A 21,015-nucleotide genomic window follows, 5' to 3' on the forward strand; every position below is an offset into this window, starting at 1 on the left:
GGATTTGAAATGGGTGTTATGGGCTAAACTGTGGCCCCTCCAAATTCATAAGTTGAAATCCTAACTCCTAGTATCTCCTAATCTGACTGTATTTGGAGATGAGGTCTTTAAAGAAGTAAAATAAGGTCATTAGGGTAGGTCTTAATCCAGTACGACTGGTGTTCCTATAAGAAGAGGAAATTTGGTTACAGATATGTACAGAGGGAAGACTGTGTGTGCAGACACAGGGAGAAGGTGGCTATCTACAAGCCAAGAAGGAAGACCTCAGAAGAAACCAACTCTGCTGACACCTTGACCTCAGACTTCTAGCCTCCAGAATTGTGAGGATATAGATTCTGTTGTTTAAGCCCCCTGGGCTGCAGTATTTGTTATGATGGCCGTAGGAAACTAATACAGTGGGTTAACATAACATCAGAGTTCTGATGGTATCTAAATATGGCAATAATAATAACGTTATTATCCCTTATCGAGCATTTCCTATGTGTCAGGCATTGTACTAAATGCTTCACACCTATTATCTCATTTAATATGCTTGAAAACTTCATGAGAGAGATGCTGTTTTTCCAGTCTACATTGAAGATGCTGAGGCTCAGAGAGCCCAAAGCTACATAGTTACTGAGTGGTGGCACTGGGTGTGGAACAGTCTTTGTACAAAGAAAAAGCATCTCTTCCTTTGGGCACACCCAGCCCCATGCCAAGATGAGGGCTTGGTGAGCAGAAGGTGGACTGGATTTCAGTCCCTGTTGTCCTGATTTCAGTCCCTGTTGTCCTTGTGTAGGGCTAACCCTTTGTGGTGGCCCACTCTGTGTCCAAGCACTTAACCATTATAGTGGACTGCCCAAGGGGCTGGGGTGGCTAGGGGCAACACCACTACAGAAGGTAGTGCATAAAGGGATTCTGAGAGCTAAGAATGCAAACCTCACCTGCTCTACAGTTGGCAATGGAACCTGCAGGAGCACAAGTCAATATGTCCTAGGTCCTGGTGGTGGGCTTCCAGGGGTTGTACAGCCATAAGGGGGCCTCGATTCAGCCCAGTTCTGCTAACTGACCTGAGAACAGCTCTATTTCCAGTTTTTTCCTCAGTCAGCAAGAAATCCAATTTGCTAGGATCACACACCTGTCCTGCCACCATCACCCTTGCACCCCACCCCCTCAAAATCGAAGAAACTGAGAAATGCATCTTTGACTATTTGACTATAAGTGTGCCTTTCCTCACAATTAAAGATCTTGAATGTCCCAAATTTGCAGCTTTCATAGTAGGGGGAAAAGTCTCTGACAGTGTAAATATTTAATCACCATTAACAATGTCCGATAAATGAGGAGAGTCAGGTTTCAAATTGGCTGGTTCAGATGATTAAAGTGCAGAAGTCAGGGCAGGGTAAAAATAAAGTACCCTCTAAAAAAGTAATGTCTTTAGAACTCAAGATGGTTTCTATTTCTACTCCATAGAACACTGTATCACCCGTCCTTGAGCTATGAAGAATATCCAATTTACTTTTAAGTATTAGTAGGGGGTGGGTTGGAGTGAGGTCTGGAGATAAGGAAGGTATTGCAATCTCTTAATAACCTGTTTTGGTAATAATGAATAAAAAAGGAATTTCTAGACTGTACTGAAGGGATAGTTGAAGTTTAGACTTAAGGAGAAATGTCTAAAAAGAAAAACGCAGCGTGTTCAGTTTCATGTCTTATTTGAAAATATACTTCAAATGTTGAGCAGTGTTTTAGAGATCATGACCACCCCTGTCCCTTGCCACCTTCTGAACCTTCAGCCCCCAGTAGTTCTCGGTTGACATTTAAGATAAAGCTTTTACTTTTATGATTTGCTGGAAAAAAATATAATCCTACCCAGTCAGGTTTCTGTATCTGAATCACCATTTGTCTATATCACCAGGTTGAATTTAGTGCAGAAAAGCCTGTGCAAAGGGAAGAAAAATGGAGCTTTTTCCATTGTCGGATTTTGGGGAACCAAACACTTGGAGAGAAAGACCAGGAGTTCCTTGTGCCTAGCAGTTTTTTGTACTGTCCATCAATGGACAAACAGAATATACAGGTTTAAATATCATTCTTTAAATATCACTTCTCCATCCGTGTTTGGAGGGAGGTTGGTTCATCAGTCATGGTTCTTGCAGGAAATGGGTGACACATGCAAATGAATACATAATGAAGGGACCATGGCAGAAATGTAAGCAGGATGAAGGGAGACCAGTGAGGGCTAGAAATGGAGGGAGTCGTTGGCTCCCATAGGCCTGAGGAGTAGGGTGAGGGAGTGATTATAACCCAGAGAAGGCTGACTATAGCTGTAGCTGTGAGAGAAGGCTTCCCACAGGATCTGTGGCCTCTCAAACCTCTCTCTAGTGGGGAGGGAGCTGGGAGAAAAAATATCTAGATATTACCCTAGCCACGAGCCTTGGATCTCATGCTGGGGCCTCCCATGGGCTGAGTCTAACCGGAAGCCAAAAGACAAGGGAGACGGCCATAAATATTAAACTTCTGGGTATAGAGCAGGATGGAAAAGAGTGGAGAAATGGTCTGTGTGGAGAAATGGAGACTATCCAGCACAGATGGGAAAGAAGAAATAAACAGGGATAATGAGAGAAGGGGTGGAAAGGCAAGGTAAATGCTCATTCTTCCATAGGATTTGCACTTGGGATTCTGTGCATGGGGCTTTGAGTGTCCAAGAGATGCAGTTTGGACCTCCATATACCCAATGCCATATTCAGGGTGGGTGACAAGTGGGGTTTCCTTCACCATGGAGACCACATGCTGAGCTTCCCAACAGCAACAACTCATGTTCAGAGCTGATGCCAGTTGCTTCTTGCCCACATTGGTGGAAATATTTTCTAGGGACTAGCAAGTGTATAAGAATGAGAAGAGGTGCCAGCTTGGTGGTGAGCACCAGACCACTCATAGCCAAGTCCAGCAACTTTGTTGTCAGCTCAGAGCATCTCCCCGTCAGAATCTCAAGGAAGCAGAAGGATTGAGCGACTGTGAAGTTATCTGTGTGTTTATCTTATCTTCTGCTATTCATTTCAAGAGTTTGAATTATTATTAATATGAGGGCCTGGTTTCTGGCAGCTCTTCTCTTTGAAAGGGTTTATGCCAAGCTGCCAGTTATCAAAGGATTCAGGGCCTAGGATTATGCTGACAGGGAGCCTCAGAACTGTGATGGCAGAACAGAGACATGGGAAAAAACATTGAATTAAAGAGGGATCAGCATTTTATGTCTATTCCTTGATGCCCTTTTGGCTTCATATTTTAAAAGAATAGCAAGGAATCTATGTGCAGGAACAAAATTGAATCTTGTGAAAATCAGAGAGAAGTTGGTGACCAAGAGATGGCTCAGCAAGTTACAGAAATTTCCCCAATCTGAAGAAATAATTAACTGATGACTGTGTACTTCATGCAGGGTGAACTCCAGCTGGCCTGGAAAAACACTGTGATGGCTGATGATTTACTATATTTTGCTTTCAACTGATAATCGTCTCAGACTCTTGAACACTGATAGTTTTAGTGAATACTTTGAAGAAAAGGCTCAAGAGAAACTTCATGACGTGAGAAGTAAGGTACTAGGGGGCCAGGTCGATGTCCTAAACACCAATCTCTTAAAACCAACTGACATTTACACCTTTCCCATAAGCAATAGTTCATTCATGCCTAAAACTGAGTAAAGGCCCTATTTAGCTTAAAGGAAATCATTTTAACCTTGAGTAAAGAATTGTTTCCTTGTACATTCAATCCATTCTCCCATCTGCAATTATAACTTTGCTGGTGAATGACCATGACCTGTTAAGCTATGACATGGGTAAAGAGGACAACTGTAATGTCGAGGGTGGGGATGAACCCAAATTCCACCTATTGAAGGAACACCAGGGAGCCTTCATCACTTTAACCAAAGGCACAGGCACTATCACCAAGCATAAGAATGCTCAACAATTGTCCGGGGCCATGTTGGGTGATCAGGGAAGATGAGGCTGTATTCTCTCAGTCACATCTTAACCCGGCTGCATTTGACTGACTTTTCATGTTGATTGAACTGCATTCAACTCATCTCTCAGCATCAATTCTAACTTATTAAATGGCTCTTCATCTTATCTGCTTTCAACCATCTACTCATCAGCAGACTAGAAAGGAGGCTGGCTTGTTTCTTTTTCCTGTCAGTCACCGAAAGGGGCTGGGAACTTTGATAAGGACCTCAGTGTGAAAGATCACATAGATTTGAGCGAAGCTTGGAGCAGAAGGTGGCCTGTCTTAAGTTTTAGAAGGACAGCACTGGTACTATTTGACCCATTGGATAGCATTTTCCAAATGCTGTCCACAGGTTGTAGCTACGTAGACGAGGCATAAAGACAATTTGTTGATCACCAGAACTAATATTCTTAGTTGCTTTCAATCCCTGCTGGCCCAGTCATCCCTACAGACCACTGTCAATTTTTTTTAAAGTCAGAAAGAAAACTGAAGCACCAATGATAGCCATCTTGTGACTGTGACCAATTGCCTGCTGAACAGTTCTTAATGTCCTGAGCCTCAGCAGGAAACCACTGAATCTATAAAGTCCTGCCCAGCAGAAATGAGTCTGATTGTGGATGGTCTGGTTAACCCAGATTGCCTTTGGTGCCTGAGGGAGTTGATATTTTCTCATTATGAAGACTTTCTCATCTAGTGAATGCTACAAATAAAACTGCTCGAAATCAGTCTGAACTGCTTGTTTCCGTGGTAGCAAACTGGAAGACAAAAAAGATCTGTCCAGAGGACAAATCTGCACCATATTCTTTCGTGTGTGTTGGCGGGGGGCGGGAGGGGGGGCGGTGATGTTCAGCCAGTTGTGTTACAAGGAGTTCTGAGTGTGTAATAAGTGACAAGAGGATGGGCTCCATCAGTTGGAGAGGGAAGCTTTGTCATGAGACTTGTACCCTTGGCCAGACGGCGGTATCCAAGAGGAAGAAATCAAAGACACACAGAATCCATATGCCTAAATATTTATTTCAGTTATTTGTATTTCCCACACTTTTCAAATGTGAACTTGTGTCCTGAAGGTGGAGCTTTAGTACACAGGAAGATTGGAAAAGGGCAAACATGCTTGTACAAAATAGGGCGGAATCAGTAAAGAATACATTTATATGCTTCCTAGTCTCTTACATTTTTCACGCTAAAAAGTAGGCACAGATTAAGATTTCTTTCACAGTAGGAGCCTGTATATAATTAAATGGGAAGAAAAAGAAGCCAACTCTCAAGAGTGGGGCTTATGGTCCCAGTAGAATGGTGCGAAACTGTTGCCATCATAGCTGTTTATACTCCTTGCTGGTAGTATTTTTGTTTCTTTTTCAAAACGAGGCAGCAATGACTTGAGTAGTGATCAAAATGCCACACCATAGAGTATGTTTAATCCAAATAATTCCTAAGATGGTCTGCTACTGATTGTACCAATTCTACAGGACTTAGAGAAATTACTTGGTTACCAGTGAAGTAAAACTATCTCTGCAATGGAATTGAACTGTTGCATCTCAGCACATAACAAATACTGCCACAGCCGGTTCATGAAGGCAGTGAAGATCAGTGCATTCTTTATCATTCACAGGGAAAATTTTCAAAATACCGGAACATAAATCCCCTACTATGCCATGAGGGGTTCAACGAGCTTCTGCAGATGTTTCTTCGATACTACTTTTCCATTTCCAGCAGTGCAAATATCCTTAAAACATTTCAGGTGCACAGGGAATGAGGCGCGAAGGTCTGATTATTTTGGAGCAGAGAGAACATCTGAATTGCTCTGCTTAAGGTCTCCTGATTAACATCAAACCAGTATCCCGGGCCTTTCCCCTTCCTCTTCCACTCTCCTCACCGGCACCCCAACCACTATCACCAAAGCAGAATGAGTGACCTTGTATCTCGTGGAAAAGCATTTGATGCCTACTTTCAGGCAAAGATAATGTTATCTAATTTCAAAGAAGGAAATTATGAATGGAAAGATGACCTCTCTGAATTCGGAATATGAGAGCCACTGAAGGAATGATAAGATACTTTAACGCATGTCTAGGGCAGAAACTCATGTTTCTCTTCTGCTTCTTGCTTTACCTCACCCTCCTTTCCTTAAGTTTTCCAGAGCTCTTTTTCCTGCCTTATCCCTCAGCACTGGGGTGAACTCGAAGCACTGCTGCAGAAGTTTAAAACCTGCAACAGCTGCTACTTCAGGAGGGCTCAGCATCTGCAGGAAGCCCACTCACCCCATTCTCCCTGCTGCCCCCCAGCAGATTCCATCCAGAGTTTGGAACTGGAAAGGGAAGTAAGAAAGGGGGTGCAACCAGTTATCCCTTCCTGAGGCCTCTGGCCTGAAAATAGCTTGGGAAGGGACAGAGATCATTTCCTAAGGATGCACAGGGGTCCTCAGGATCCCCTGGTACCCTCTTGGATCACCTGCCAAGCTGTAAGGGTGCTGGTGATGCTCTCAGCTGCCTCAGAAAACTGGGAGGCATTTGTGCATCCTCTAGGAGTCCTCCTTCTAAGAAATCATGAACCTTCACCCAGGGAGGTTGTCAACCCAGGTGTGCAGCAGTGAGTCAGAAGTTCATTGTGCAGCAGAAATTCTTGGTGGCTTTGGGGGCAACCAGCTGGTATTCAGCCCCTGTATGAGTTGATGAGATCTCAGAAGGCCCAAAGGAAAGAAGTGGGAAAGGATGAGACTGGGAAAGCATGAGACTGGTCTCTAGGGAAATAAGGTACATGCTTCTAAAATTAGAAGGCTGGGCTGGGGAGGGGAGGTTGGAGCATTTAACTTAGGGAACTTTTCATTCACACCTGCTGAGAATGATCTTATTGTTACTGCCACAGGTGGCTCTTGGCTAGAGCAGAATGTGTGAGCGACCCTGGAGCTAGCTAGATGTGGATTCGAATGTGGACTCTGCTGTTTACCAGGAGTAGGGCACCCCGCAAGTTTCATAACCTCTCCATGATCATTCTCTTCACTACTAAATGGGGATGACAATAGCCACTAATTAAGAGTTGTTAAAGGTATTAAATGAGTCTTGATGCATGGAATAAATTTAGAACAGCACCCAGCTCGTAGTAAGTGCTCAATAAATGTTAGGCATGATCATTAGGGTCAGATGGTGAGTAGAACTTTCAAAGCACTAAGTTTAAGAGCCTGCGACTCTGTTGCCAAGGGAGATTACAGGACCTTTTCAAATATGGGAGCTCCAGCCCCGGGGATTGTCCAAAACCAGAGTCTTGGCGCCTGCCTTTCCTCCACTTCACTTCTCTGACCAGGGAAAACCATCCCCAGTGACAGAGGCGCCTTGGTCCCCCGAGCCTCTGACTCGTCCACGTCTCTAGCGCGCCTCCCCAGGGCCTCCCTCCCGCTTCTCCACACCTATCAGCCGCCCTCGCGCCACCCTGTAGCTCGAGCCCCTGGCCTCAGCTGCAACCTCTTGGCGCCCGGGGTCCACGCTCCCAATGCCTCGCGTATCCCCACACCCTTGCCCCCGCTCCCCGCCCCAGCTGCTCTCGTAAACAAAACCCGAGCGTTGGAGCAGCCCCGAGGGCCGACGCGTGCGGGAGCCTGCTCTGTGCAGTGTTAGCGCGCCCCGGGAGCTCGGAGCGAGCCAAGGGGCGATGGTGGCGGCCGTGGCGGCAGCGGCAGCGGCAGGCGGCTCAGCTTTGTTTTGAATAGATGAAAGAGGCCACCTACACTGTAACCCAAATTACGAGACCTCCCTCCTCCCTATCTCACCGAATCAAGGGAGAGGAGATGGGCGTGGAGGGAGGGCGGGCGGACAGGAGGCGGAGGGCGGAGGAGGAAGAGGATGAGGAAGGGGGCTAGTTGCATCCCACTTTCACAATGGGAAAGTGAAACGCACAAGCACACCCAACCTCTCCAGCCCTCCCCGCCTGCCTCACTCCCCCTCCCTCCCCTCCGCGCCACCCCGCGAGCGCCAGCGCTGCACAGAGGAACTCTCCGGAGAAGAAGGGCGAGGAGGAAGCGGCACCGGAGCGCGCAGGGCTTACAGCCGCCGCTGCACAGGCTGCCGGAGCGAGCCCGCCGCGCGCCGCCCTCCCCGCTCTCCTTCCCAGGCGAGCCACGGGGATGGGGCGGCCGCAGGAGCCCGAGCGCGCGCAGGAGCCGCCGCCGCCCGCGTCTCCGTCGCCGCGCGCCTGAGCCGCCGTCGCCGCCGCGCGCCCTGCCCGGGGGCGACCCCCCCAGCCCCATGGAGGTCTCCCGGAGGAAGGCACCGCCGCGCCCCCCGCGCCCCGCCGCGCCGCTGCCCTTGCTCGCCTATATGTTGGCGCTGGCGGCGCCCGGCCAGGGCGCGGACGAACCCGTGTGGCGCTCAGAGCAAGCCATCGGAGCCATCGCGGCGAGCCGGGCGGACGGCGTGTTCGTTGCGAGCGGCAGCTGCCTGGACCAGCTGGACTACAGCCTGGAGCACAGGCTCTCGCGCCTGTACCGGGACCAAGCGGGCAACTGCACGGAGCCCGTCTCGCTGGCGCCCCCCGCGCGGCCCCGGCCGGGGAGCAGCTTCAGCAAGCTGCTGCTGCCCTACCGCGAGGGGGCGGCCGGCCTCGGGGGGCTGCTGCTCACCGGCTGGACCTTCGACCGGGGCACCTGCGAGGTGCGGCCCTTGGGCAACCTGAGCCTCAGCTCCCTGCGCAACGGCACCGAGGTAGTGTCTTGTCACCCGCAGGGCTCGACGGCCGGCGTGGTGTACCGCGCGGGCAACCGCTGGTACCTGGCAGTGGCTGCCACGTACGTGCTGCCTGAGTCCGAGACGGCGAGCCGCTGCAACCCCGCGGCGTCCGACCGCGACACGGCCATTGCGATCAAGGACACGGAGGGGCGCCTCCTAGCCACGAAGGAACTGGCCCGCCTCAAGCTAAGCGAGAGTGCGGGCAGCCTGCACTTCGTGGACGCCTTTCTCTGGAACGGCAGCGTCTACTTCCCCTACTATCGCTACAACTACACGAGTGGCGTCGCCACCGGCCTGCCCAGCATGGCGCGCATCGCCCAGAGCACCGTGGTGCAGTTCCAGGGCCAGGCGACCCTCGACTGTGGCCACGGCCGCCACCTGCTCCTCTCCTCCAGTCTGGTGGAGGCCCTGGACGTCTGGGCAGGCGTGTTCAGCGCGGCCACCGAGGAGGGCCAAGAGGGGCGCTCCCCGGCCACCACGGCACTCTGCCTCTTCAGGATGAGTGAGATCCAGGCGCGCGCCAAGAGCTGCAAATGGGACTTTGAGCCGACGGAGCACAACTGCGTAAGTCTTGTCCCCGGGACGCTGCCAGGAGCGCTCCCGTTGGGGAGCCGCCGCAGAGCGGGAGGGAGACCGGGTTAACGTTTATCAGGTCCGGGATTCACACAGCCCGGTGGCGGTCCGACGGCCGTTCTCACAAGGCGTCTGAGGCCTCGGGGGACTAATGCAGCGCTAGAGGTCCCCAAAGGGGAGTGTCAAAAGGGAGGTGGAGAGGGTAGGAGTTAGGCTCAAAACTCTAATGACTGCATCCCAGTGCCATTATTTTCTGTCCAAACGTGGACGTTTGTTTTGGGACTGAGCCTCCCCACGCAGCCCCACCTACCTCCCTTCTCTAATCGCTTCCCCAGGTGTGTGGTCTTAGCAGGCATGTGGCTTGACCCCTTTCCTCAACATGGTTACCAAACACGGTGCCCTTGGCAGAGAAGCCATTGAACCTAAAGGACTTGTTGCCACACCCCAGGCCTTGTGACCCCCTGCCTCGGCCACACATGTGGTCTGAAGAGTTGGTAGCCTGCTGAACGTGGGGCAGAGCTAGACTGGAAAACAGGCTCACGTTTGGCGGAACAGAACCCTCAGCGGGACCCAGGACAAGGGGGCGGGGCTGTGGCTCCACTGAGGGTGTGCTGTGGTCTCCAGCTAGGGGGAGAGGCGGGGAAGGCAGAAGTGGCTTTGTGGGGAAAAGCCTCGCCCTGGGCGAGGTGGGGTAGCGGGAGAGCAAGAGAAAGTGTTGGGGGTGCTATAGGCAGTTTTTGGGCTCCAGGTTGCCTAAATCGTAGGACTCAGAGGCACCACCCTTGTGTCGTACCCAACCAAGCAAACAGCACAGGTTTCCCTTGGATTCTCAAGCCACAGCTTGGCTCTTGAGATTGACATTTCTTTGACTGGAAAATAAAGCTGTGGTTCAAGAGGGTCCAGTTGATGAGGATTATGGAGCCATTGTGCACTTCTCGGAGGCCGTTTTCCTTCCAAGACTGCTGGCACATCAACTCCACATATGGCTCCTGAGAGGGGAGCCTGCTGAGAGCCTCCTTTATAACTGGACAGAAATCAAAGAGCAGAAATTAACGGCTACAGGTGTTGCCATTGTTTTGGTATAAAATGCGTCAGAGAGGAAGGGGAGAAGTCTCCACTTGGAAAATGTGTTGTGTTGGTACAAGTGTTGTATAAGCATATAGGGGAACATTGGCTCTAAGATATAGTAATATGTGTATAGAAAGACAGTCCCACCCCACCCCCACCCACTCCTTTCTCTGCAAAGCCCATCTTACCAAATATTAACTGTATTATTCAGAGAGAAAAAAACTGAGGTTCTTTTCAAGGCTCCTTAGAATGGTCATTTGCGTCTTCCTCCTTACCTATCAGTCGTTTGCTGGGACACACACACAATGCCTTCATTTAGTTGCTGGCACAATTCTTTTTAAAGCATAAATGACACGCAATGCGCCCGAAATGACTTCATCTTGCTATGCAAATGTAATTTAATATGGAATATTTGTCTATATTAGATCTTTATACTCTAATAGTTCAAGTTTGGCAGAAATCATCTCTTTCTACTTCTCTGTTGAAAGACTTGAAAATACCTTCAAATATTACTTTGTGTCAAGCTTTAGGCATACTTGGTCTCTGGGGTTAATGACAAGACAGCTCAGAGGCCCACAGCAGGTAATAACACTGGAAGTCCAAGCTTTGCCATCTGACAGCTGTGTAGATGTATGGAGCCAAAACATTTCTCTTGACTGCCTCTCTCTACGCATTGGGTCCTGGAGGACTGAGTTCCTTTCCAAACCCAGCAGGCATCCTGTGTGCACTCAGAAGCCACGTCTTGGCTCGATCAGGTGTTCCTACTTGTGCGGGGATGAGGAGGGGAAGGGGCAGTCGGAAAGCTGTTTATCATCTTCACGGGAGCTTCTGGGAGGGAGCTGCCCCTCGGAAATCATGCAAGGGATAAACACATGCTGCCAAAAATCTGGAATTGGAAAAAGAAATAATTAAAAGAGGTCCCTCCATGGCATTTCTTGCTGCTGTTATTCATTGAGAACTCCCAGTGTGCTCAGAGCTGTGTGTTCTGAAAGACAGGGTCTCTACCCCCTGAGCTTGTCATCCAAGTTAAATAATATACTCTGGTTCAAACAATAGCATGTCATGGCTACACAGGTGGGAGCTTGGAGTTTTGCTTTTTCTTTTTTCTCCTCGTTTAAGTAAATTCCTTGCTGCTAGTATGCATTAAAAAAAGCCTTAATGGAATTGAATTTCAAGAGGGGTTTGAATGAAAAAAAAGTAGTAGTTTTGATGAAAAGCTGACAATTTTCTAACCTATTAACTAGACAGATAAGATACTTGGTTTAACAAATATTTATTTGATGCCTGCTAGTGTAAGCAACGCTCTGAGCTGGATACACCTATTTTGCCACTGAAAGGACAGTAGTAGGTACAACCCCATTTAACGGGGTCATGGGATCAGTGTGCCTTCAGTTGTCACTCAGAACAATGATGTCATTTGGCACTTGTTCTGCATTTTATTTTCAGGCTTTGAATGTGTTTTGGAAAAGGCATGCTGAATTATAGGTGCCTGAAACAGGAGATAGACTTGAAACACTCCAGAGGGGACCTCAATAGATTCCAACAGCGATTCCTTCAGAGCAGACACAGTAATTTGAACAGTAAGCCACAGGCAGCAAGGCACAAGCGGCTGGATTTGCTTGCCTTCTCCCTCTCCTACTAGATGTCTTTCTCTTATTTTCCATCTTCAGTCAACCACAGGCAGCAAAGTGACAGGAGCGACTGGGTTACATTTTCTCGTTTCTTGGTTCTCATCTCATGTTGCTGATTCTCTTTCCCTTCATCTTCTCTTGCCGAGGATTAATTTGTGGGATGCTTGTGCAATGAGTATGCACTACTCAGCCTTTTACACACTGGGCTCTTACTTTTTCTGCCTTGCCACCAACTTTGAATCTCCTTTCAAAACAAATTTAGCAAGTTAGCTTCATCCTATGAATGTGCCAAGGCAGTCAGTTTCTGTATACCTTAATAAATAATAATAGTCCTATAACAATAATCTAATAATCCTAAGAAACATTTGAACAGCACTTCACCGCATATTATTTCTTTTGAGCCCCCTTATCAAGTCTGAGGTTGAGCCTATGAGGAGCATTCCCATTTCCCTGATGAGGAAGCTCAGAATAACAAAGCAGGTGTCAGCTTAAACCCAGGCTTTGCATTCTCTACTTGTGTATTTTTTCCATCACTCTGGTGCTTCTCAAACTTTTCCTTGAAAGTCCCCTAATTAAAAAGGCAGCAACCAACCTTCTCTAGGAAGTAGGGCTGAGATTGGGGGATGCCCCTCGAAGTGTGTTTTAAAACTTCACGTGGTGTTTTTTTCTTTCGTTCCATTTCATAACATGTCTGTGTGCTTGGGTTAATATAAAAAATGAATGTTTAAGTTATGTATAAGTTAATTAATTTAACTTCCTCCCTCTCTGAACTCTTGCTACTCACAGAAAGTGTACCTGAGTTTTGAAGTTTGATTGTTCCAGATTTGTTTGGCTGACATAGCTGGGTCTTGGGGTTGCTTATGGCGTCAATATGATGGCCATTCCTTCTGTAGACGTTTTCTTATCCTCTTGGCCAATAGGACTGACTCTTCTAGTTCGTTCCACCCCTTGCGGGCAGATACACCCCCTTCTTCTACACTCACATAATTCCAAAGCCTGACATAATTTAACTGTCACGCAGACAACCACAGAACATTCACGTGCTCTCCAGCAGACAGTAGCCCAAGACACTTCCAGCTACTGTGAGCAGAAGTGATGTCCCAGGGCCACTCGGCAATGCAGCTTTCTTGACCTCAAAATCCACAGCCTTCCTGTCCTGTTTATTCCTCCTTTAATTCCTGTTATGATCCTGTCTAGCTATTTTGAAATCTATAGGCTAGATGGTGACTTTTACCCTCATATATACATCTGATACGCAAGGGTGGATTTTAAAAGCCCAACACTCACTTAGAAGGAAAAAGCAATCATAGCCACACTGTACTGGATAGCTATTATGGCCAGGCTTTGTGTTAAGCACTTCGAGTGCCTTATTTTTGGTTGATTCTCATAGACAGCCAATGAAGCAAGGACTGTAGTTATTATTTTGTAGGTGAAAAAATTGAGTCCTGGAGAGCTTTAATAGTTTCTACAGCTGGTAAATGGCAGTGGATTTAGAATCTGGGTGGTCCGGCTCAAAGACCTGAGCTTTTAACCACCGCCATGAACAGTCAAGCACCATGGACGCTGGGTTTTGGTGTCAGTGCTATCCTGTGTGGAGCAACCTAGGCCTTTGCAACTGCTCTGATAAGATTAGCTGTTTGCAGACATGAGACTTAGGATAGAACACAGAATCCTTGACTTTGAACTGAGTTTCTGGTCTGCATATTGACCGCCTGAAGTTCAGACTCTGGGAGGGTTATTGTTCCTAAGCTGTCAACTTTCACATATTGTTATCATTCTTCATATTCAGGTTTATAAATGACCTCAGAGAGACCTACAGGGCCTAGAGGGACTGCACCCAGTTTTCGTTCTTAGACACAGCCTAGTCAAAGTAAATCCAGATATCTCGGCCTAAAATCTGGGTTACTCTTGTCTTTAATAGCAGCCACAATTAAAATGGAATCCTCAGAAGGTCAGGAACCTTGTAACATTTTGTTCTCTGTTGAAGCCAGGGTACCTAGCATAGTATCTGGTGTGTAGTTGGGACTCGAGAACTATTTATTGAATTAATAAATAAAGGGTCTTGGAGGGCCATGTGGGAAATTTCTGTAGGTAGCGGCAACACTTTGCTGAGTCTGGCCCCCTCATCCTCCCTTAACCATTGTGTTTTCTTAATGCCTGATGTGTTAGGGCCTCCTTTTTCCTAGCCCTAGGCTATCTGGCATCTTGCACTCCCTGGCGCTTCCCAGAAGTCCCCGTTCATTGGAATGGCCAAGCCTCTGGTCTTGCCAATCTGGGAGTTACCTTTAACCATAGAAACCCAACATGGTTGGAATTCGTATGGTATAATTTAATAATATACGTGATCATGCCTTTCAGCAATGAGAGGAAAGGGCTTTATGCTGTACGTCAGCGGTTCTAAGAGTGCGGTCTCTGGACTAGCATCATCAGCATCACCTGGGAACTTGTTAGAAATGCAAATTCTGGGGCTTCACATCAGAATTACTAAATCAGAGACTCAGAGTGTGGAGGTGGGACTGGAAATCTATGTTTTAACAGCCGTCCTGGTGTTTCTAATATATACTCAGGTTATGGAACCACTGCTGTAAGGAAATGTAATTTTTTTTTTTTTTTTTTGATATTCCAGCTGAAGCACCTGGGATAAGAACTTGTCCTTTTTTTAAATTTTATTTTTTATTTTTTATTGCAGTTTAACTTAGGGCCATGTAAAGTAACTAGTTCATCTCATTACATTATTTTTCTTATTCTCTTCTAACTGCTCAAAGAGAATACCTAGAAAACTTTCTAAAACCCTTCAGTTTTTGAGTTCGTAGTCTGAGTCTCTAGAACCTGTGGGTCATGGTTTAATTAATTCCTATTCTTGCACACAACAGTGTATTTGCATTTCCTTCCAGGATGTGGGGGATACTTTCAGAGTCTTCCATTCTTCTGTACTCCAGAACCAGTTCCACACACTGACATTCTCTTCGAGGGTCTACCCTTTATAGCATCAATCCTAACACCAATTTCTAAGTCAGGAACAGTTGGTTGCATGAAAAAAATATCTACTTAAACAAGCTAAATATGGGGATGGAGATTTAGTGGACAGAAGCATGCGGAATTACATAGAGATCTAGGGATAGGAGCCAGTACTGTACTGTGGTTAAATGCACAGACTTGGGAGCCAGGTCAGCTGGGACCAAAGCTGCCACTTACCAATTGTGTGACTTTGGGCAAATTGTTTAACATTTCTGTGCTTCGGTTTCTTCATTTATAGAAAGGCATCCTGTTTGCTTCCTAGGATTATTACCTGGGTTAATGAGTTAATATGTCTAGGATGAACACTACTCAACCCATAGTATATGATATGTATGTATTTTCTATCATCACCATCGTGTATTCCAATAGTAACAGGACGGGGGCTCCTTGTGATGGAATTGGAAGGAGGTTCTGGACTCAAGGCAGCTTTGAAGGAGCTCAAGAGCAGCAAGTGATGGATGCTCATTCTAAAATTTCCCAGTCAACATGACCTAGCATGGCTGCTTCTCTCAGTCCTACCAGATGGCCTCAGCTTCCTCAAATGTCTGCCCCTCAACACTTCCACCTGAAAATGCCACAGTCAGCCTCGTTCCCACTCTACCTGTCAATAGCATTTAACTTTCTGCTTTGGCTACCCACTGACAACTTTCTATATTATTTAGTTCAAATTACCAAGAAAGAGATTTTGCTCTCACACCATTAGACCTCTCCTTCACAGGAGGCATTTGTTGTCCTTGGACCAGATACTGACCCTTGGTCCAATCAGAAATGGGTCAAACTTGTGATGGCCCCAGTAGATGCAGTGGGCAGATTCCCGTAGGATGGAATGATGGAAGAGCTGCACCATGTTGACTACAATAGCATGGTGGCATCTCTACCTCCGTTCAAGCTTCTCGATGGCCTCTGCCTTCCTTGAACATGTGGTGGCACATAACTGATGAAGGCCTGCTCTGAGAAATCCCAAAATCTGCTGGGGGACAATTTGTAGGCATCATTGGTCTAACCTGTTTGTGGAAACAGGGTAGTGGTAAGTTTTTTTTTTAAAAAACGTGTTCATAGTTTTTCTTAAATTAATTTTCTATCTTGATGAAAAAGCTAATTTTTTTACTGTCTCAAAACCAAGTATTTTCACATTAATAGTTTTGTAATTTCTAAAAATTATTTAAAGTTTTTTTTATACTGTCACAAGATTGTGACCCTTTTTCACAGTTTCCATCGTTGATTTTCATATCAATTTGTCTACTCAATAGTTAAACACAGTGTTCTCTTTGGAGAAGGTATGAGAGAGGTTTTGACTCCAAACACCCTTACGCCACCGCCTGGGCCAGGGCTGGTCATGCAGAGGTCAGCAACTTTTTCTGTAAAGGTCAGATCATCGCTATTTTAGACTCTGCCTAAAATGACTCTGCCACTACAGTGTGGGAGCAACAATGGACAATACAATACAAATGCACAAGCAGGGTGATGTTCCAATAAAACTTTATGGACCCTGAAATTCAAATTTCATATGATTTTCACTCGTCATGAAATATTCTATTTCGATTTTTTCCAACCACTTAAAATCTAACACTCTTACCTCATGGTCGGCCACTCAAAAAACAGGCAGGCCAAATTTTGACCACAGGTGGTATTTTGTCAACCCCTGATGTTGTGGAAAGAAAGTAAAACAAACCTTTACAATGCAGTAAGACATTGTAAGTAAAACAAAAACAAAAAATACTGGTAGCCCCAAGAAGGAGCATTAAACTCAGCCTGGGGGTGGATCTGGGAAGTTTCAGAGAGGTGATGCTGAAGCTGTGTCTTCAAGCTAAGTGGAGGAGGCAAGGAAGGAAAGTTCTAGAGAGAGTAACAGCTTGTGCACAAGCAGGAAGTTGCAAAAGCTTGTGAACCGCAGGTAGCTCACCCTGGCTGGGGAGTGTCCAGAAATGAGTGTGCAGGTCCAGATGGCAAAGGGCTTAATGAGACAGGCAAAGATGGCTGGATTTTATCCTGATGGTCAGTGGTTTTCAGACTTTCCAAACATAGCCTTTAAAATACATCTTAACCAAAAGCTAGATACGAGAAAAAGATTATCAAATCATCATTGACTTGCTGCTCTGAGTGAGACCGTTGCCACTGAGCTGGGATGAAGCAAGGGGTTGGGAGGTTCCTAGAACCCTGTGACTTGCCCCAACCCCACCCATTGCCTGTCTGTGAGTCATCTCAAAGGAACTGCCAGGACTTCTGAGCAGGGTGTGAAACCCATGGCTATGGCTGATGGAGCTGAACAGCAGGGCTATAAGCCGACATGATCTGATTGTGTTCTAGAAAGACTACTTTCTAGAACACAATCAGATAGAATGGATGAGGCAAGATTGCAGGCAAAATGATTGACTAGAAGGACGACCACTGTGCCAAGCACTGTGTGAAAATATTTCTATCAGTGGTAAATAGAGTAGACAATAAACATGTGGCAAATAAAGAAGTTATTTTTATGTTAAAGTGATAGTGAGAGCTTGCTGTGTACCCAGTGTTCTCAGTGGGTACTTTATCAATATTCACTCATTTAATTTTCACCACAACCTATGAGGTAAATAATATTGCTTCCATTTTACAGATGAGGAAACTGAGGCATAGACTGAGATTGGGGCTATGAAGGAACTAAACAGGTGTTGGGGAAGGTTTCCTTTATGGAGGTTGAGTTCACACCAGGAAGATGAGAGTGGGTAGTTATGGTCGTCGCCATGGAGAGCTGGGAAGTGAGCAGACGAGAGAACAAGTGTAAAGGCTGAAAGGAAGGACAATTTGGTCAGTTCGAAGAACAAAAGGTTAGTGTGGTTGAGTTGAGGGAGGTGGGGAGGGGAGGAGGTTGGAGAAGGAGCAGCAGCTCGATCCTGTAGGCCTTGCAGGCTGCGGGAAGGAGATTTTATTTTATTTTTTCTCAGCACAGAAGAGCTTGAAGAAGGGAAATGAAATGATTAGATTTGAATTCCCAAATAATGGCTGCTCTGTGGGTAATGGATGAGAGATTGACCCCAGTGGAAGCAGTGAAACCTATAGGAAGCTCTTGAAGTAGTCCAGGCAGAAAATAATGTCACCTTGTTCCGGAGTGGTGGTGACACATTTGGATGCCGCGGATTGCAATAATCCAACTGAGGGATGCTGAAGACCCAAACTGAGATGGTAGCAGTGAGGGTTGAGAGATGAGATTGATGAAATAGCTTTTTAAGATGTAGAATTGAGAGGTGTTCATGACCAATTAGAAGACAAATTTTTTCATTTTTAAAGTTTGTGTTGATTTTTAGATGCCTTTGGGACACCCAGGAATTGCCACTAGGCAGGCACTTGGCAATGAAGTTAGGAATTAGGGATTTGCTCTGTAACTTTGCAAACTGCCTCCCACACGGGACAGGATGTGCTGGTCTCAGTGCAATGCTGTTTGTGGTGGATGTGACTTGAGGGGAGTAGCGGGGTCTGTCTCATCTTCGTTTCCCAGGCATCCGTAAGGCTGTGTAATAAACACACAGTGGGCCCTCAATAAATGTTTGTCAAACTAGGAAGAAGCTGCACCTCGTCTAGTGGAGAAGATTATAGCACGTGGGATAAGAGTTTCCAAGACACTGGAGCTATGTTTATAGCAAGCAAAAAGGCCAAGGAAGGGGAATCTCCTTGTGACTCTCACCTTCGAGGCTACATTCCCGGTCATTCCCCCACATCCTTCCCCCCAGCCTGGTCTGGACAGAGTCTTCTTGAGAAGCATGTTCTCTTAACACCAGCTGTCTCTAGTCAGTGCTCATTGACATCCTCCTGAGGCCTCTTTCTCCATCAGTGACTGGGGTTTAAAATTAGATTCCAAGTGCCAACCCTGGTTTCTCTGAGGCAACAGAACGGGGTAGATAGCCCAGGTTAGCCGGTAGTTGTAGGTGTCACCAAATACATGCCAGCGCCCTGTGTGTAGCAGTGCCTGCATGCCCCTTAAACCGGGGGTTCCTCACCCCATGGAGCCCTCATGCTGTGGACCTCTGGCAAAGCCTGTAGACCCCTTCTCAGGAAAATGATTTTAAGTGCATAAAATAAAAACAATTGTAAAATGAACCAATTATATGTCAAACTATTTCCATTTCAGAGCTAGTAGTATATTTTAACACATTAAATAACAAGATCTAGGAGCAATAACTACCATAATTTCACAGTAAAGAGAAGCATAAATAGTATTTTGAGATATCTGAGTCGATAATCAAATGATATGAAAATATCTGATTTCTTCTGGTGACAAAGTCACAGGTTCAGTTAATACCACTGTGCCCTACATTCATAATTGAAGGTACTTCCAAATTTCAGTTACAGTTTGCTAAAATAAAGGTTTTTTTTCTCATCCAATTTCATGGATTCCCCGAATTCTATCCATGAACTGTGGATGTCAGTGGAACTCCCCCTCCAAATGTTCATTTCAGTTACCAAGTGTTTTTGAAACCAAGGACATGAAACGTAAAATGTTGCGTTTTGTTTCAAAACTTATTTGATTGGTTTATTTCGACAATAGGGGGTTTATTCCCATTTGTATTACTGATCAAGACTTGGCCATGAGCAAGTGCTCCATAAATGATGGGTGGGTGAAGAAACCTCAGAAAGGTTATATGACTGCCAGACTCATAGCTCATAAGAAATAGAGCTTGAACTTGAACCCACCCACATTATTTTTTACTCAAATTCTCTTGTTCTTTCTATTCTTCCATGCTACTGTTATGCTATTTTTATTTTAAAGAGTTAACTCAATAAGAGGCACGTTCATAATTTATACTATTCTGATCATGAGAAGGAAAAGTCCTATTTTTTTAATCAGATAACACCTAAAGTACTTTGTTTACTTCTCAGAGCCACATTTTAAGTACACTGAATCTGTGGCTGAGATGGCAAAAGCCCCAGAAACTGTCTCTTATAAGCTATCAAGGAACCATGGATATGAAATTTAGAGAAGGCCAAGATACTATCATGTAGTTTAGTATTGCTTTCCAAGGTAGAATTAAGGCCCAGGGTTTACAATGGGCAAATTTTGACTCAGTTGAAGAACTCTGTAATATTTAGGCTTACTCAGCAATGTGCCATGGTTGCCTGTTGAGATATTGACTGAAACCATTCAAACATTGATCCATGTATTTATTCATTCATTCAATAAATGTTTATTGACAACCAATTACATGCCAGATGCTGAGGTGTATGGTCTGCTTCAAAGTGTAGAATAAGATAAACTATGGTGGAGCTGAGTCTGTTCAGAAACTGACAATAAATAAAATTTTTAAAACAGTAATTATAAGTATTTCATAGGAAACAATAAGGTGCTATGATTCAGAATAATAACTGGGGTAGGAATGGGAAGCTCTATAGTCATGTGTCCATGAGGAAGTGCCATTGAACTTGGAACCTGAAAAATTAAAAAGACCAAACCTACAAGAGAGTGAAGAGGGAGGAGGAAGAAACTAGAAAGAGTAGCATGTGCAAAGGCTCTGAGGCAGAAACATGTTCAAGATTCTAAAAGAAAGCCACTGTGGGTATTGAAGCAGAATAAAGAGGAGCAGTGACAAGGAATAAGTTTGAAGAAGTGGTCAGAGACGAGCTCATGTAAGATCTGGGAACCATTTGGATTTAATTTTAAGTGTGCTAGGAAGCCATTGAAGAATTTTAGGCAAGGGAGTAACATGACCTATTTTTTATTTTAAAGGATTACTCTGGTTATTGGATGGAGAATAGATTATAGGTTGAAAGAGAGAGACCAGGAGCCTCTTGGAGTAGATCAAGAATGAGATGATGGGAGCTTGGACTGAGTGGAGACCATGAGATGAAGAAGATAGGCTTGAGATTACTGGGAAATTCAGCAGAGATCTTTCATGTATTGGATGTGGAGAGTGATGGAAAGAGGGAAGTTGAGGGTCATTGGTGGTGCTGTTTACCATGATGATGAAAACTAGAGAAGAACAGAGTTGAGGGAGGAAATGTCTGGATAACCATCTTCCAGCAACTCTGAAACCTTGTGCTAGATTGCGTTGGTTCTCAAAGGGGATGATGCCATT

General features: G+C 45.8%; 1 protein-coding gene across 1 annotated transcript in view; it reads left to right on the forward strand.

Moving 5' to 3' along the window:
- The first annotated feature begins 8,151 nt into the window (after nucleotides 1-8,151).
- Nucleotides 8,152-21,015, forward strand: part of PLXNC1 (plexin C1) — a 143,791-nt gene continuing 130,927 nt past the window's right edge. Inside the window, 1 exon segment of the mRNA XM_011361784.2 lies at nucleotides 8,152-9,242. Within this exon segment, the coding sequence (XP_011360086.1) occupies nucleotides 8,199-9,242 (1,044 nt within the window). The 5' untranslated portion in view covers nucleotides 8,152-8,198.

The sequence above is a fragment of the Pteropus vampyrus genome, unplaced genomic scaffold, assembly GCF_000151845.1.
Source record: "Pteropus vampyrus isolate Shadow unplaced genomic scaffold, Pvam_2.0 Scaffold70, whole genome shotgun sequence".
Taxonomy (NCBI): domain Eukaryota; kingdom Metazoa; phylum Chordata; class Mammalia; order Chiroptera; family Pteropodidae; genus Pteropus; species Pteropus vampyrus.